General features: G+C 43.2%; 1 protein-coding gene across 2 annotated transcripts in view; it reads left to right on the top strand.

Moving 5' to 3' along the window:
• The first annotated feature begins 1,380 nt into the window (after positions 1–1,380).
• LOC106651619 (protein bric-a-brac 1) overlaps positions 1,381–17,997 on the top strand; it is a 144,811-nt gene continuing 128,194 nt past the window's right edge. For both annotated transcript variants that reach the window (XM_014370212.1, XM_014370211.1), the window contains exon 1: positions 1,381–3,279. In XM_014370212.1, coding sequence (XP_014225698.1) covers positions 2,107–3,279 — 1,173 coding nt within the window. In that variant the 5' untranslated portion in view covers positions 1,381–2,106. The remainder of the gene's footprint in view (positions 3,280–17,997) is intronic.

Genomic DNA, 17,997 nt, shown 5'->3' with positions numbered 1-17,997 from the left:
ACAATTTTATACGCACACATAGCCGACTGATCTCCGCTGCAAGTCCATAAAAAAGAGCAATATTCTTTCATCAGTACCTCGCGGGCATCGTTACTCAGTACAACACGCGTGTAACAGCTTCCTCGCTCTCGTTCTCTTTCGTTGCTGTCGCGCGAGCGACGCTGTCGTTACATGCTTTTACACGTTTAATATTGTACGCATCTAGCCACCTTTTCTCTCTCCTCACCTTACCCTCTACATTTCCACTGAGTTTTTATACTCGCGGTTCTGTGTATTATATACGCAAAAATCACCTTCGAGTGAGAGGATGAGAAGCAGGGGGAAAAACGTATGTGCTTCTGGATGAAAAAGTCATTTTATTTCTATCACGAAGAGAATTTTTTTCTGACACTGTGATGTTTGTGTTGTTTTTATATTTTCCGCAATCAAACCTGCCGTGGTCTTCCGTTGTTTCCTCCAAACTCGTATTTGCTTCGAATCAGCGCTGTTTTTCCCCAATTTCATTCAATTTTTACCGCTATTTTGATTACTATTACGGTATTATGTCTAATACATTTATATTTTTTGTTTGACAACATTTCGCTTTATTCAATGAGTAGATAACTAAAACTAACTAATTCAGAATTATTGAATGGAAAAATTTAATTATAAAAAAATGAGTTTACTTGTAATCATTCAATTCAAAATTGATGCAAATTTTGCTGTAACGTACTGATTGAAAACTAAAAAGCAAAAGCTTTTTAATTCAACTCTATGATCAATTAAAGAATTCAAATGTATGATGTATTAATAGAATTGAAAAAAATGATAATATTAAAAGAAACGATAACATTTCCGAAGCAAGATCAAATAGCTGCCAAATCGTTTGACGAACGTTGAACAAATTTCCGCGGGAAAAAGTAGATTAGCTGCACATGTTTAGTCTAAGACCATCAAGAGTCTGAATGCAAGTGTGCCGCCGTTGGCGAGCTCGCGGTCGGGCCTTTGAAAATCCAGCAAGAAAACGTATGCAGCAGCCTCATTGCAGCACGATCGGCAAAATCGGTTCGGTGTTGCTCGTCGAGGGGAAGTCGCGAAACTGCGAGCAGTAGGCGGCGCGGACTCGAACGAAGGCGGAGCTCCGATCGTAGATGGGGTGGGGGGGCCTCGCGATCGAGCGCTCGCGAAGGGGGAGCGGGGGAGGCACAAGGGGGTGCACGAAGGAGAACAGCTGGACGCGGGAAGGGGCGCCACCCGCCCGCGCGCGCGAAACTCACAGCGCGAACTCGGGCGCCACTACGCGGTTCGCGAAAGAAAGAGAGGGAGACAACAGCAGCAGCAGCGGCGGCGGCAACCGGCAGTTTCGCACGCGGAGTCCCCCTCAGTCGCGACGCGCTTGGCACGCGGTTAACGTCGTTCGCATCGAATCTGCGCAGTATATATATACGTATATACACACACTACGTCAATATATAGCTTACAATCGACATTGGCGGACGCGAGAGCAGCTGTCACGCGCGCGTCTTCTTGCTTATGTATTATTACGTCTCTCCGACGCTTCTGTACTTTTTCTGACTCTTTTTTTTGCGTTCGTTCCTTGGTGTGCGTGGGTGCTCGAGGCAAATATATATAGATACACTAGTATACGTGGAATGATATAAACTTCGTCATCGTCGACTTCGTCATCTTGTGACTTTGTGTGCTTTTTTGCGAACAGTTCGATTGCTGACTGTGCGAGTGTTGTTTGTGATACGAATAATACATTATAAATCGATGAATGATAATTACATAATAATTAATAATTAAAAAAAAGTGATAAGGACGTTATGCAGCTCGTTAGTGAGCAGTGACTCTGGTTTATCGGATTATAAAAATCGAATCGCTCGGCGACATGCCGATTTCGCAGGCGATCGAGCGGAGCAGCAGCACCGGTAGCAGATAAACGACGCCAGCCTGTGCGTCGAGGATCGAGGAGGAGGAGACGACAGGGAGTCAGGTGGCCCGATCGAGGGCCCGCATTCATCGAGCAAAGGTCGAAAGCTGGCGACAGCTAAAGCCGCAATCACGACGTCGTCACCGACGTCGAGCAACCACCAGGAGAGGCCCGAGGAGGCCGAGGAGGAGAGGATGACGGCGACCGAGCAGCTGAGCGGCGCCGGCTCGCCCCAACAGTTCTGCCTGCGCTGGAACAACTACCAAACGAACCTCACCAACGTGTTCGATCAGCTGCTGCAGTCGGAGAGCTTCGTCGACGTGACGCTCGCCTGCGACGGCAACTCCGTCAAAGCTCACAAGATGGTACTGTCGGCCTGCAGCCCGTACTTCCAGACGCTCTTCTGCGACAACCCGTGCCAGCATCCGATCGTCATCATGAAGGACATCAAGTGGCCAGAGCTCAAGGCCGCGGTCGAGTTCATGTACAAGGGCGAGATCAACGTGTCGCAGGAGCAAATCGGGCCGCTGCTCAAGGTCGCCGAGACCCTGAAGATCCGGGGCTTGGCCGACGTCGGCAGCGAGCACGAGCTCGCCAAATCGGCCGAGGACCAGCTGAGCGTGGCCTCGGTGAGGGCCGCGCGCGAGCAGCAACGCGACCGCAGCAGCAGCGATCAGCAGCAGCGAAAAAAGCGCCGACACATGAACTCGCTGGAGCGATCGCCGAGCAACGGCAGCCCGGAGCTGAGGGCCGCCTCGGAGGAGCGAGACTCGGCCAGCACCGGCGGCCAGGAGAGTCTGCACGGCGGCCTCGGGGGGCCCGGCTCGGCCTCGACGCCTCGCTCCCTCGGTTCGCCCAGCGTGCCCAGCATCTCCGTGACGCCCCAGATCAACCTGCACGAGCTGCCGGGCAGTCTGGCCCTGAGCCTGCAGTCGGGCTCGTCGACGCCCCACGGCATGTCCTCGTCCACCTCGGCGCAGTCGCAGGCGGCGGCCGCCTCGCTGCTCGTCGGTCATCACGTGGCGCCCGGTGTGGCAGCCGCCGCTGCGGCCGCGGCAGCTGCTGCCGCCGCAGCCGGTCACGTGACCCCGGCTAGCACGCCGGTGAACCACCTCAACGCCCACGTGGTGGCCCAGCAACTGTCGGCTGCCCAGCAGCAGCACCGCCAGCAGGAGCAGCAGCAGCAACAGCAGCAGCAGCACCATCGGGGCCAGCAGCAGCAACAGCCGACCTCGCAGGAGCCGCATCATCATCAGTCGTTAGTGCATCATCATCATCATCAGCAGCCGCAGCAGCATCACCCGAGTATCGGTGACGATCTCGAGATCAAGCCTGGCATCGCAGAAATGATACGCGAGGAAGAAAGGGTAAGTGATGCTCGATTTATGCTTCCTCTGTCATTATTAGCCGTGTAAGTTTTTTCGAATTCTTTGAAAATAAAAGACATAAAGAAAAGCAATAACAGTAGCTAGTCGCAATATCCTCTTTGTGGTCTCACTCCTCTCGCGCTTTTGGTAATTGCCAGGGGGGAAAAGTAAAATTGCCGTCAGAAGAGAGGAGAGAGAACGAGAGAGAACGAGAGTGAGAGAGAGAAAGAGAGAAAGAACGAGCAAAGTTGGGGAATTTCGGATACAGTGTCGCAGCCGTAAATCGCCAATTGCACTGTCCATTCATCCCGTAGATATGCACCACAAACAACTTGCCTGCGTTTTTCTTCTCTTCTGCTGGACTCCATTACAATTAGTGTTTTTCGGCCAGCGAAATCCCACCGAGGGGGGTTAGCTAAGCGCGAGCGCGTGATATTCATCAGGAGAATCGCGCGATACGCCCCAAATTGAAAACTTTGATGTATTAAAATGCCTTTTTTTTAGTCTTTTCCCCGCTGAACTGATCAAGCAGCGCGAGCTTGCGTCAGAGAAAAAGAGAACAAGAAGGAGAAGAATGAAAAGTGTTGGCCATTTCGGTCGCACGATAAAAAGAGAGAATGTGGAAATAATTTTTCAAATGCGACGCATCGCTCATATTTCATGCAATCGAGCTTGTCTAATGCGCTGAGCTACACCGAATACAAGGCAAATTACCATGCTCGAGTACAAAAATGTGCGATTAAATTATTAAAATAGTTATATAATTTATTGTCGATCCGTCGATGATGCATACGCAGGAACGGGGATAAATCGATATATAGGCAGATTTTTATGTGAACACGAGGTAAATTGCATTAAAGAAAAAAAACGGCCAAATGACGTCTAGAGAGGCACGGAGAAAACCTCGAGCGCCGAAGAGACGTGTTATTGTTGGATGTTACATTAAATACACGCCTTGCACTTATACACGCGAGCGATAAATCGCATATACATATATTCGAGCGTCGATTGCGCAACCGTCGGCAATGTGGATTATCGCATGAAATTGAAGAATAAATATGACATCTTATTGAAATTATTATTTTACGATGATATGCATGGTAAATTAAACTTATGCAACGACGACGACGAAGACGACGAAGACGACGAGTGCTCGGCGCGATGCGAGCGCACAACACTGCGAGAGCACAGCATAAGATTAATAACGAATAATTTAAATATAGAAGCGGCAGCGGCGGCATTATTTTTCTTCGTTTTTTTTTTATTCTTTTTTGTTATTTTTCATTTGCATGCGATCGTGCGAGTTCTCGTATTAATATATACATATTGCCGTGCGCGCCGCTCGATTGTTCGCAAGTGTACAATGTACATTATAAAGCGCGTCTTGTGCCTCAATGTGTCAAAGTCGATCGGATGGAAATTTACTCGAAAATATACATAATGCTGGCGCGCGCGCACCGCCTCACGCGTGACTTTATTTTCTTTTACTTTTTTTTTATTTTATCGACAACAATATAAACTTTCTCTTCGCGCAGCTGTTTAAAAAAATGCCAATGTGAAAAGTTCGCGGGCCAGATCAATGACCCATGCATTAATGGGGCGCGTAAATATACTCGCGCGCGCGCGCGCGAAAATTTTGGAAAACCCCGCACGGCCCGGCTTATCGACGCGCTTTAATTTTTGAACGAGCCGAGAGCGGCCCCGAAGGCGCACTAATATAATATTATATAGAATCGCGCGCTCCGTTCCGCTCTCGTTCTATTATATCTCGTCTAGCTCTCGGAGTCGGTCTCTCGAGTACGCGTTTACGGGTCGTATATTATTGACCATCTCGTATATTTTAATAAGGGCCAGGCGTATTACGTATAGCGAGCGCAGAAGCGCATCCTCTATATCGGATCGCCGCGCGCTCGGTCCACTCCACGCCTGCCGTGCTGTAATACTATGTGTTTTAAATATTTCACAAATTGCTTTCCTAGGATACGTCGAGCGCAGGTAGCTGCTGCCGTGGCAGGGCACACTCTCACACACAATACCCGGAACGCGCGCTAATCTCGATTCTCCGAGATGCATTTACGGCAGGACACCGAGCGACTGGCGCAGGGGGGCGATACGAGCTAGCTGCCAGGGGCATCTTCTCTTTTTTTTTTGTCGCGCTCGCGCAGCAACGCTTGCACAACGTATCTCATTAGTAATTCCAATTCGGAAAGAAACGTAGCGCGCGGGCAATCCGTCACTGCGACTGCAGGACTGCCTTAGCGGCTGCTAAATTTTCCATTTCCAAAATGTGTATCGACGTACACGCACGCAGCAACGCACCACCGCTATATTATACGTTGCACAGCTATTGTGCTCTTGGCTGTGGGGTGGCTCTCGAGCATATATGCGCGCGTTCGAGCAGAGGGAGAAGCTGCATATGACGAATGCGAGAGAGAGAGAGAGAGAGAGGCAACCTAAGAGAGGAGTGCATCGGCTCGAGCGCGAGTATAGGGCGGTAAATCAGAAATTATCTGGGTGTCTCGTCTGCCTTTTCCCATCTGAACTCGCATAAATATAAGCCTGTAGAACAACAACAACAACGACAGTTTCGTCGACGAGTGTCTCTTACGCTCCGTACCGCGCGCCTACACCTCCATATATACATACAGACAAGTACTCGATATTATTCGAACGGCTCTGATGGACGGATGACCAGACTCTATGCCTGCACTGCATGTGTGTCTGTGTGTGTGTGTGCATATACATGTACGGTGCGGGCCATTCCCCAGATTGCTTCGTCGCTGCTGCTGCAGTCCGCACTGCAAGAAGAGAGACAGAGAAAGATTTATAATACGCGTATATGGACGAGGCGAGTCGCGTGTGTTATCTGACGTGTATACGCTCGAGTGCGGCTATTGCAGCCCCTCCGCCCACGCACCACCACCTTTATACGCGCGCACTGCACAATGAAGTTTCTAATGTCGTCATTGGTGATGCGTTTTTAAGCCTTTTTTCTTCCTATCTCTTTCTTTTTTTTGTTGCTGTATTCATAATTTTTTATTCAACGGGCAAATGGCATTGAGCAATTTTATATTACTCTTGTCTCGCTTTTTTTGTCGTTGTCGTCGTCGTCGTTGTCGTCGTCGTCGTGGAGGGAGAGGAAAAAAAATTGCCTGCACGGCGATATTCTGTGTACAGCAGTGATCGACGCCGCCACCACCGCCGCGCTCTTCTCTTCGGCGGCGCTCCCTTCGTGCAATATACTGGGCACACTAATTAAATTTTAGAATATTCGATTATACTCGCACATTCGTTCATATACATATAATGCTCGGGCAGCAAGCAGCTACATACGCGCCTATACCTATATGTGCCCGTGTACATATAAATATACATCGTTGGTTTGTCTATGTGGTGTGCGCGTCGCGTGTATAATATATATATGTAGGCGCAGTTTTATATGTATCGAAGGGGTATATTTCTCACTCTCACTGACAGCGTGGCAGTTTTTCGTTGCTGGAAATATCTTTTTTACGCGTCCAGCTTGTCTCTCTCTCTCTCTCTCTCCCTCTGCATGTGTACAACGTATATGTATGTATGCGTGTGCGGTCGAGGGCATCGCGTTTCAGACGGGGGTTGTGATCGCCGGTATAACAGCGAACGAAGGTATACGCGCATACCCCCACATATACATAGCAAAACGACTGATCGACACCTTCGCTCATCGTATTTTCCCTCGTCATCCAAGTCACGATGCTTGATCTCCCCCATTTATGTTATTAGCGAGTCGCGCATTCACGAATTATATACTTTCTCCCTCTCTCGGAGTGGTATAAGCGGAAATCTTTACGGGTCATAAGTTGAAAATTCGCGGATTTCATTATTATCTCCAGGCCAAGTCTCGGGACGCAGACGCTCGACCGAAGCTCTCTCCTACGCTCGCGCACACTCCGAGCCAATAAATTTTCTTTTTAAGTATGAAATATATTCCACATTTTCATGTCTTATTCGTATACAGTCGGGGCGCGCATATAGTAAACTTACATAAATATAAATTGGAGCGCGCGCCGAGCGGACGTTCCAGCGCCGCTGCTATATTCTCTCTACCTTCGTATATTATATGTAAAAGTTATAAAGTATGTTATAATAAGTCATTGAAATGTATGCTTCGTTTCGGAGGAGAGATACTATAGGGGGCGGTGGGAGCGAACGAAAAAAAATAAAATAAAAAAAGTCTCGCGTGCGATCGATTCCTCAAGATTCTTTGCAATTTGCGAAAATTACGAATCCCAGCGAGCGATAAATTTTCATCTTCTCCGGCTGCGATTCGTATACACACACACACAAGCTCGCGTAAGGCGCGCATATACGTATACTATAAATTGTGTATTATATTAATATATATCGCTGCTCGGTGCTCGACGTTGGCGGCCCATTGTCTGGACTACAAATTAATCGTTCGACGATCGATGCACTGCGTAGACACCATCTTTCCCAGCTTATGTACGTGTACGTGTCCGAGTTATTACGTGCACGCGTAGCAATGATTAAATACAATATATTGTATTTAGAAAATCGCTATCGATCATCGCAGTCTCTTGCCTCTGCGTGTGCGGCTCGTTCGAGGCGCGTTGAACGTGACGCGAAGTTTCTTCTCGGCTTCTTTTTTGTCGCCGTCGTCGTCGTCGAAGCATCAATGTCGCGCAATAAGCCGACAATTTATACACCCAAAGCGATTTCTGCAATATATATAGATCGGATTATGCGCATCTTGTATGATATAAGCAAACGACAAAACAACCTTTGGACTTTTTGCATAGTCGGAACATGTACTTTAGCTTCCGAAACTTTGACTCGGCGCGCAGTCGAGTAGTGCGAGTAGTCGCTGTGTAAGTGTGTACTTAGAATCCTCCCTCCCGTGCTCTTGCTGCCGCTGCTGTGCTCCGGCGCTTCCTTCTTCGCCGGAATTCCAAGAGAGAGAGAGATGACGGGGATCGAGAACACGTCAGGAGAGCTACTCGTTCATAAAATATTCAGAAAGACGTAGGCGGCAAAAAGGCTTCGATGGGTATAAGCATCTATACGTACGTTCTATAATCTGAAAGATGTATACTTATAATTTTTTGTTGTACACACGCGACCACGCAGAGATATCTATATATTACGACTAAATGTCAAAACTTGGGGCGGCTTCATCCTTTTACACATCGATGGGTGGAGCCGTTTAAGCTATTTTCAATATTTAGATCCGGACGTGTTGCCTACGAAATACAGAGCGAGAGAGAGAGAGAGAGAGAGAGAGAGAGAGAGAGCAGTAGAGAGGAAAGGGAAAGAATCGAAAGAGAAATGAGTAGAGAACAGTAGGAGGAGATAGCGCAAACAAATAGGCCGCGCGCGCAAAAGCGAGATTGGCCAATCGGCGGGATGGTGCAGGAAAAAATGCGCGCCATAGACGCACATCTCCAAAAATATAACGTTTTATAGACATGTAACGGGGCAAAAGTGGGTGGTCCGATGGCAGCAAAAAAATACACTCACTCCGCGTGCTCGCGCATCTCTATATGCATGTGCACGCATGTGTGCGAGCATCGAATAAATACCAACTAAATACGAGCGCGCAATATTTTATTTTTCTGTTTTTTATCTTTTTTTTCTTTTCATTATTCAACTATGTGCAAAAGCACTCCATCCCCACTCGCACACGGCATCGCTACCAGGTTAACGAAGTTTCGTTTCGTTCTCCGCGAGTACACGTATTATCGATTGAGTCTTTTTCGAAAAAAATAAAAACGTCAAATTATCGCCCAAAGATGACGATGTAAAGAGAGCCTGGGACGTCAAAATTCCTCAAGCTCGAGAGTGACTATGAACCGCGGCTCGCTCGCAATCTATATAATACTCCGGGCAGACAAGCGCGAGTGGTAGTAGCGGCGGCGGTGGCAGCAGCAGCGGCAACTCTCGCCGGCATTAAGCTTTCATCGAGCTGTCACGCGGCACTTTCTTCTTCTTCTTCTTCCTCGTCTTCTTCGTCTTCTTTCTGCGGCGTCTATACACGTATACATGCGCAGCACCTCATCGATCGGCAACACTTGTTCACTTGTCCGTGTATATATAACTAGATTGATGTACAGTTTGCTTTTTTTTTTTTTTTTTTTTTTTTTGGAAAAAAGGAGGAAAAAGACAGAAAAAAGTTGTTGCATAGAGTACTGTGACAATTATATAACACGCTACATATATTTTGAACTCGAGCTGCATAGGCCGGAGCAGAAAAAGAAAAGTACACGGAAAGAAAAAGATAAAAGCTCGCGAACGAGCACATGTACAGGAGAGAAGAAGTAGGGGGTTAAGTAAGAAAGGGAGAGAGAAAGAGAGAGAGAGAGAGCGAAGTTGACTTTGCATTATTTAAACGTCGGCTGCAGCAGCAGCGTCCTAGGCAGTAGCACATGTTCTTTTGAAGTTTCCACCCCCTTCAAATATTCAGGTTCGCGCGTCAACCCACCCCGTACGTGTACCATAGCAGCACCGCTGCTCGTGCCTACCTTATATACATGCACGTACGTAGGTATAGGGCCTCCGCTTCGTATACAGCGTGTCCAGGCTTGAAAAGCTCTTTTCGACCATTGCCTCGTGTGCGCCGCGCGAGAGCACAAGCGAGAGTGAAATCATCTTTTCGACGCTTTTTGCCTTCTTTTTTGCGCGCGGCCAACGACGGCCATGTATTTATGTATACACGCGCACACACACACAGACGTTAGACGCGATATATTCCATGTATACCTTAATGCTCGATTTATATGGACGAGTAATGGCTGGGAGTATTTTTATAATGCATGCTGCATCTTATACATGCGTGTCGCCGTTCTAAAACATGAATAAATATTCGTCTCTGTCTATAGATGCACCGCACGATACGTGTGCACACGATAGAACGGAATATTGTGCATGTATACACACGCGTATCTTTATTATTTAACGCTAGTCGCATATAGTGGATCGCGCGCCAGAGACAACTACGCGCGGACCTCTCAATAGACCATTGAGGCTGCAGAGTGTGTGTGTGCCTTCCACAAGGAGTCATTGCGACCGTATATATACATTCGCCGTTGGAGTATAATTGACGTTGAAGCCTCCCGAGACTTTGACGCGCTTAATATACATGAGTTTATATTCGCGCCAGTATAAATATATCCTGAGCGTCTTCCAATATCGTACGGCGCTTAACCTTCGCCTTTGCGCGCGAGCACCAAAGCTCCTCCACTGCTACACTCCACCTGATTATTATGTAAAGTCGATTTTTTTCTCTTCTTTTCGCGTTGACCGCGACGGGTTATTGTATTGTTATAAAATAATATATTGCTGCCCCGCTGCTTCCGTTGCTGCAGTGTACCCACACGTATATACACTCCGCTACTCGAGACTTCCTTGAAATCAATTACAAATTCAAACGATCGTTTTTATGATAAGGCAATAATATAATCCGCTTCTTCATCTGTTTCCCTCGAAATTCTATTGTTCTCGCATATTATAAATAGATATTTTCTTTTTTCTCTATCTCTCTCTCACTCTTTCTGTCTCCCTCTCTCTCTTTCTTGCTTCGTCCGCGTCTTGCGATGCGATTCGCGCAAGGTGTAAATTAAAGTTTTATATCCTTTTGGATAATAAGCGCAGCAACGAAAAAAACGTCTTGTATGATGTGTGTACATCCGATCGCGATCTTAATTGTCCTGCACACATGTACACTCAAAAACACACACACACATACACACACACGAGCACACGCATACACGTTTTCCTAAATGATTTAAATTGTATTGTATGTAAAGCAATTTTCATGTAACTACATTGTATATATCTATACAGCTGTGAGAGGGAGAGAGGAAATAATACTCGGGCAATAAAGACAATCGCGAACGTATATAAGCCGCACCTCGTGTATACGTACGCGTGTATATTTTTAGTCTTGTCCTCGATATGAAATATAACTATAAAATTTCTTTTTTTTTTCAATAATTCATGACGATCGTAATTGTATTTTTAACATGCGTATATACACACGTTATTATCATAAAGAGCTTTGTAACAACTTTGTTAATTTCGCTGTTTATTTTCTAACTGTATATATGTGTGGCAACAAAAAAATGACCACATCTCTTTCTTTCGCTATAAGCTATTAAAAAAAATAAAAAGAAAAAAGGCAACAACAAGAAGCAGTGCCTCGTATACACGCGCATACACAACCAATGCATTTTTTCGCTCGAAATGCAATTTTCGTTCTCGCTGGCGCGTATTATTACTTATAACTTATTATTCGGAAAAGAAGAAAATGGCAATTATGCAGCTCATAATGGAAAATATCGCGGCGCGCTCCGGTGTGCCCAGTTCGCGCGGGAGAAAGAGAGAAAGAAAAAGAGAGAATATTATGTTTTTTTTCCTGCCGCTTGACGACCGCACCCATTATTATTTCGGAATGCAAGTGTGAGCGATGGATAAAAATTTTCGACTCGAGCCATGTGTGTCTGTGTACGTGTTTATTATTGTGTGTATACATATAAACGCATGCCAAAGAAATGATGACTTTGTATATATAATTAAACCGATCGATTGTAAAGTTATATACGCAAACGTGCACAAATTTAGAAGCCACAAAGAGACGCATAAAATGTCTGCGTGTGTATATAAAAACTTGCAACAATTTTTGCTTTAAAATATATGCCTTCAAACGCGCGAATCGGCGCGAGATTGGCACATTTTCTGAAGTTCTCATCTACAACCGCTAACGTATACACAGCCAAAGACTCTGACTTTAAAAAGTATACAAGCTATCCTTTGCTCTTGCTTTACCACTAAAATTGATATTTTCGCGCCCTTAAACTTTGTAGTAGAATCAATCACGAGGAGGAAAAAAAGAAAAGATGAAAGAGAAAAACGAAATCCAGTTCATGTACGCATTCCGGAGTGTCGGTTGTGCGCGTAAACGCCCACTGGCTTACGAAAATCTGACTTTGCTTTTATTATTTGTGCGCGCCTATATAATACAATATTACAATATATAATACATGTACACAAGTAGCTGGGACGGTTTAATGCTGACTTGAGACGACGCATATTTCGTCGTTGCGTACATAATTAAACGTGGTCGCGGCTCTGCACACCGACGCATCAAATGTGATGGCAGAGAAAAAAAAAGAAAGAATAGAGGCTAATAATCGAAAGATTATACGACGGGGCGAGGAGCTCAAATGTACTCGTGTACGAAGGAACCCTCAAAGTAACCATGCGCATAAGCAATAATGTCCATTGACGCCGCAGCTCATTACAGCTTGAGCGCACAGGGCAGGGGTGGTAGTAGCTGAGAGGGTATTTAAAAATTCACGGCATCAGGTATGAAAAAAAGAAAAATATGAGAAATGTCCGCGCGTTGAATTGCGCTAGCGAACAGAAGTAGCAGCAGCAGCAGCGGCGGCAACAACAGCTCGGCAAAAACAAAGCAAAAATAAATAGGAAAAATGAGAGAAATGGCTCCGACGAAAATTACGTTTATTTTTGTTCATTCCTCGAGTGTGTGTATGTATGCGTATGCGTGTGTGTGCGTACTGTGTGTGCAATGTTGCCTGACGATAATATTAAAAATAATGAGAATTAAAGAGAGTACTCTTCCTCCTCTGCAGCAGCAGCAGCTTCTCTCTTATACTATTACCGCCTACTGGCGCTCGCTCGCGCGCGACTATACCATCTGAGCGCGGGTAATTGCGCTCGTTTTGAAAGAGAATACAATTTAATTCTCATAATTTTTTAAGGACGCCCCCGCGCCCGCAGAAGAAAGTAGATGGAAGGAAAAAGAGTATATATGCGCTCGCGCATGGAAATGTCTACTGCTCGCGCGCATGTATATGTGTGTGTGTGTGCGCGCGCGCGCGTTTCTTTTTTTGTGCGTCCGCGCGAGAAGGGATACATGCATATATATTTTATAATACACATATATATGCACGCTGAAAGAAAAGCTCGCACGCGAATCGCGAAAAAAAGGGGAGAAAGAAAAGAACGCATACATACACTAGGCAGCACGGTACAAGTATAAAATAAAAAGAGTAGTCTCGGCAATGGGAAGGAACGGGGGGTGGGTCAACGGCAGTAGCAGCAGCAATTCAAGAGAACGAAAAGCGAGTCTTTGTACGTGAGTGCGTGTGTGTGTATATACCTACCTTTGTACGTGTGTGTATGTGTGTGAAAGCCCATAACGGCACTGGACGTTTAGATCTATATATGCGGAGCGCCGAGTGTGGAGGCGAGGGATTCTTTAAATATTAAAGACTTAATTATCCGGCACTAGTTAATAATCTACCTCTTTCGCGAGGCGAATTCGTGCTTATGGGAATCGCAAGCGCAGCTTATACGCATGCATACATACATACATACATGGTAGGCGCGCTCACCGCTTCATCTGTCTATGTACTACCGGCTAATGTCGTCAATATATATCTGCTCGTGTACTCTTGAACCCGCGCGCGCGCGTCGCGTTGGCTACATACACTCATGCATATAAGCACAGGCAGTCTCGTTGCGATTTTCCAATCTCTGTATTGTCTCGCGCGCACTCTCACACATGCTTACGCTCACCAACACTCGATCGCACCGAGGCCATGAACGCTACGTATACATGCATGCGTATACTCGCGCAGCAGTAATCTCTCGTGCGGTTAGACGGATCATGCCAGACACCTGCCAGACGCGATTATCTGGCGCTTCTACCTCAACTTACTCGCAGGCAGGAGAGCATATTTTACGCACTCTCCAGAACTACGCGTTCGCACACTCACACACACGTAGACGCGCTCATAAACATGTATATATAAATATTTGCAAAGGTGCCAGTGCAATGTCAACGCATCGACCTCGTGTGTACGAGCGAATTCCATCGTTTCATCATTTTCGCTATGTACGTGTGTATCGTGCGCTTGGGCTGTGTGCGCGTGCGAATATATATTTGTGTGCCACAGTACGTCATTATTTATTCAAGTAATAACAATGAACCAACTTGTGAGCGCTGCTGCTGCTCGATATATAGATTTTTTTCAACGCTATATGCATAAAAAACTAGTGCTATCGCCAAATGTATATTTTATACACAGCTCCACGATGCGATGATGGCCGTCATCGCCGTTACCTTTTCCTTTTTTTATTATATATATTATTATACTTATTCATTTAGGCGAGCGAGTGATCGATATCTCTATATAAAGCAGAAACTTTGAATTATGAATTCGTTTATTAAATATAACGCGAGAAACATTTATCAAGTTTGTAACGTTCATCTACTCCCTCTTATAAATATACCCGCGGAGCAATAGTATGCAAATGTTATATAACAAATTGATCGCGCGAATCGTTAAAAAAAATTAATCAATATTTTAACGATTATTAATTATTATTATTGGAGGAATATTTTATGCCGCTGTTCTGCGGAAATTAATGAGTGCGCGACCGATTTTATTTGGTTATTATTATTTTTTCAGCTCGCATTTATATGCTAGCACACTACCTGCGAGTATATTTTATTCATCTACATCGACTAAATAATTACAAAACTCCGAATGCTCGCTTGTGTGTCACTGCGCTCGAAATATATTTATACAAAAACGTTATAATACATTTAAATTATCGACAGAATATAATTCGAGGTGCGCGGGACAACATCGAGGAGTTATGAGCTCGAATGTAATGCGATTCAAGCGCGAGTGCATGCAGTGTGTGCGTACGTACGATACGTGCGCTCGAGGAAAAATGTCAGCTTTTCGAGCGAAGGAAATTTCAATAAAATGATTTAATTCAGATATCGTAATGGCCATGCAATCGAGCGAGAGATAACGTTGCGAGAGATCGAGAAAGAACGATACGCAAAGAAAAATACTTTCATTATTTCATAAGGACTTACCGGTTCTCTAATGCTCGTAGATAAAAAAAAACAGTTGGAAACTTATAAATACAATTCTTACGGGTCACAGTAGCCTGCCTGATATAGGGTATAAACATTGAACTTACTAAGTAAAGAACGTAGGCAATTATACATTAAAAATGCAATTTGATAATTCATCAGCTTGCTCTAAAATTAAATATAAACTATATAATTGTTTTCCGATACTCTCTTCTCGTTCTTTGCACATATGTATAAGCATACAATACCCATTACATTTATTTCATTGAAAATAATTGATATTTTTATCCTGTACTTTGCCTTTAATTTTATTGAATATATTGCTATGAGTCAAAATTTTTTTAATTACATGTTTGTCTTCATGGTAATGAATTGTTAATAAAGCTTCCTGTACCCCTAAAAAATTAATGCCTCTCGATCACGTTATCCTTTCAATGCATTACGTTACGCCGCACAAAAATGTCTGATTTCTGTGCAACATCAAAGTTCTTTTTTGAATTCTTAAAATGATAATAATGAAAGCAGCTAAATCTGACGTTTTATAATCCATGTTTTTTTGTTTACATATCATGTTCTCATATTAATAAGACTGAATTTCATTTCATTAATCTACCTGCCTGAGTACTTCTATTTTAGCTAGCCATCTTCTTTTACCCTAATTAATGTTCGATTGATCTTCTCACAGTCCGCTTTCCCTCTATTCCTTCGTCAATGTAATCTTATCAAAACATGTTCAATGATCACTACATTGCAATAAAAAATGTTCAAAAACTCGGGAAAGCTATTATTGTTTGTTACTTCAAAAGGCCTCAAAATTTTTCTCAATTATCAATTTATTCTCTGTCTCGAAATTTTGTGTTTTATCTCTCTATCGAAGTACCCACCAACATTCTTTGTAATCTTAAAGTATTATTATAAAAAGACGATCATTTTAATAATTTTGAATGATTTATTAAAGTTACATGTACTTTTTTATCTGAATTTTCATAAACTTTAATGCAACCACTGCACTTTCTGTTTGTGAACTCCTTGGAACTGTCTTAGAAAACTCAATAACCTTTAAATTTGTTTGCGAACTATCAAAATTGAAATATAAATTCATTTACTACGCATATAGAAATAAATAAACTGAATTTATTTTTGATTTAATAAAATATCGGGTTTTTCCGTTCGAATAAATTTGATATCATTTTTATGTCCATATACGTTCTTTCGGAATAAATTTTAATCGAAAATACAATAAATTTTTTTTATCTTATTTTTAAATATTTTTTATTGGATTAATTTACAGAAAAAGATAATAAAAGTTTTCCATCGTGTTAGCATTGATTTATTTGTTATGATTTATGATTTTTAAAATAAAGGTATCATAAGTAGTTTTAATTTAATAAACAGTTATTTAGTAATTACTTGAAAACAAAAATAGTGTAAAATAATTTTGACAATTATTCAGTTAAAACATTTACCCGTTGACTTTATTTCATATTATCTGCTGGTTAAAAATACTATTTTAATAATATTTTTTTGATCTCGCATTATTATGAAAATCATTTCATATTAAAATTATGTAGTTTTTCAAATTCAAGTAATGATCCGTCGTTCCTTACTTGTATTCATTTTAGAAATAGGCTCTTTTTTACACTAAGACATTCTTAGCTTTCAATTTTTTAGATTTATAGTGCTTTAGTACTACTCTTTGAACTAAAAAATCTTTCCATAAACTTTCGTTAAGTTTACGTTTTTACTGCTCTATGTAAAAGGATGAAGTTCAAACTTCAGTTATCATTTCAATTTATGACGCTTGCACTGTTTATTACATTTAAACGAGGATTTTTTCCGCTACACGTCTTGGATACATTTTATAGTTTTATCAAATGAATCTAAAGCGTGACTTTTAAAATTTATTTGATCGGGCAATAAGCTGCAATATGGTAATAATTACAAACCGAGGTAATGCGCTCGTTGGCGTTCATTTATTTATCTGACTGCGTTGAATTGCACATACGGCTGTAATGCAAACACAGAAAAGAACATCAGTAGCTCCGCGCTTGCGTCTAATAACGATAGCGACAATAAAAAGTCTAAGAATTAGAGGGAGATGGAGAGAGAGCGCGGCATTGTCGAATAGTGCAGCTGCCGCTTCTGCTACAATTATTATTTTTCTCTCTCTCTCCCTCTTTTACTATTACGAGCGAATACGAATGTAAGACTTTATTAAATAGGTTAAACTTGCAAATGCAATAACAATAATAACTAGAATCAGGCGTGTGTTGTAGTTGTGTATTACATGTATTCGCACGCCGAGCGAAGCATTGTTTTATCAAAGAGACTGTATGAAATAAGCCGAAGATTCTTATGACGAAAATGTAGCAAACTAACTTGTCAAGCTGCTGACAATTTTTGCAAACATCTCCTACCTAAATTGTATATGAGCATATTTTTGGGCGTATAAGCGATAGATACAATTGAAAAATTCGCGGAATAAAATAAAAGAGACCATTCGTTGGATTGTTCAAAAAGTGCTCTCAGGCACCAAATCGATATCGGCTTATATTGTATCCAGGTTGCATATTGTGGATAATCGTTCTGAAGCACGAAGTTATAATTAAAAAATATCATTTGGGCTTTGATTTATCGTTTTAATATATCCAAGGCATGACTCTGTGCCTCGAAAAAAAAACATTAAAATGTGAATGACTTTGCTTCATCAAGCTGGCTTCAATCTCTCATGCGAATTACGGCATTGTAAATAGAAATCCATTCATACCCCCTCAACACGTGCTGCATAGTATCATCGGAAAATCATT

This window comes from Trichogramma pretiosum, unplaced genomic scaffold (genome assembly GCF_000599845.2).
Source record: "Trichogramma pretiosum strain Unisexual culture from Peru unplaced genomic scaffold, Tpre_2.0 scaffold76, whole genome shotgun sequence".
In the NCBI taxonomy this organism is placed as follows: domain Eukaryota; kingdom Metazoa; phylum Arthropoda; class Insecta; order Hymenoptera; family Trichogrammatidae; genus Trichogramma; species Trichogramma pretiosum.
The sequence above is the reverse complement of the archived record's forward strand: the minus strand, read 5'-3'. Positions and strand labels throughout refer to the sequence as shown.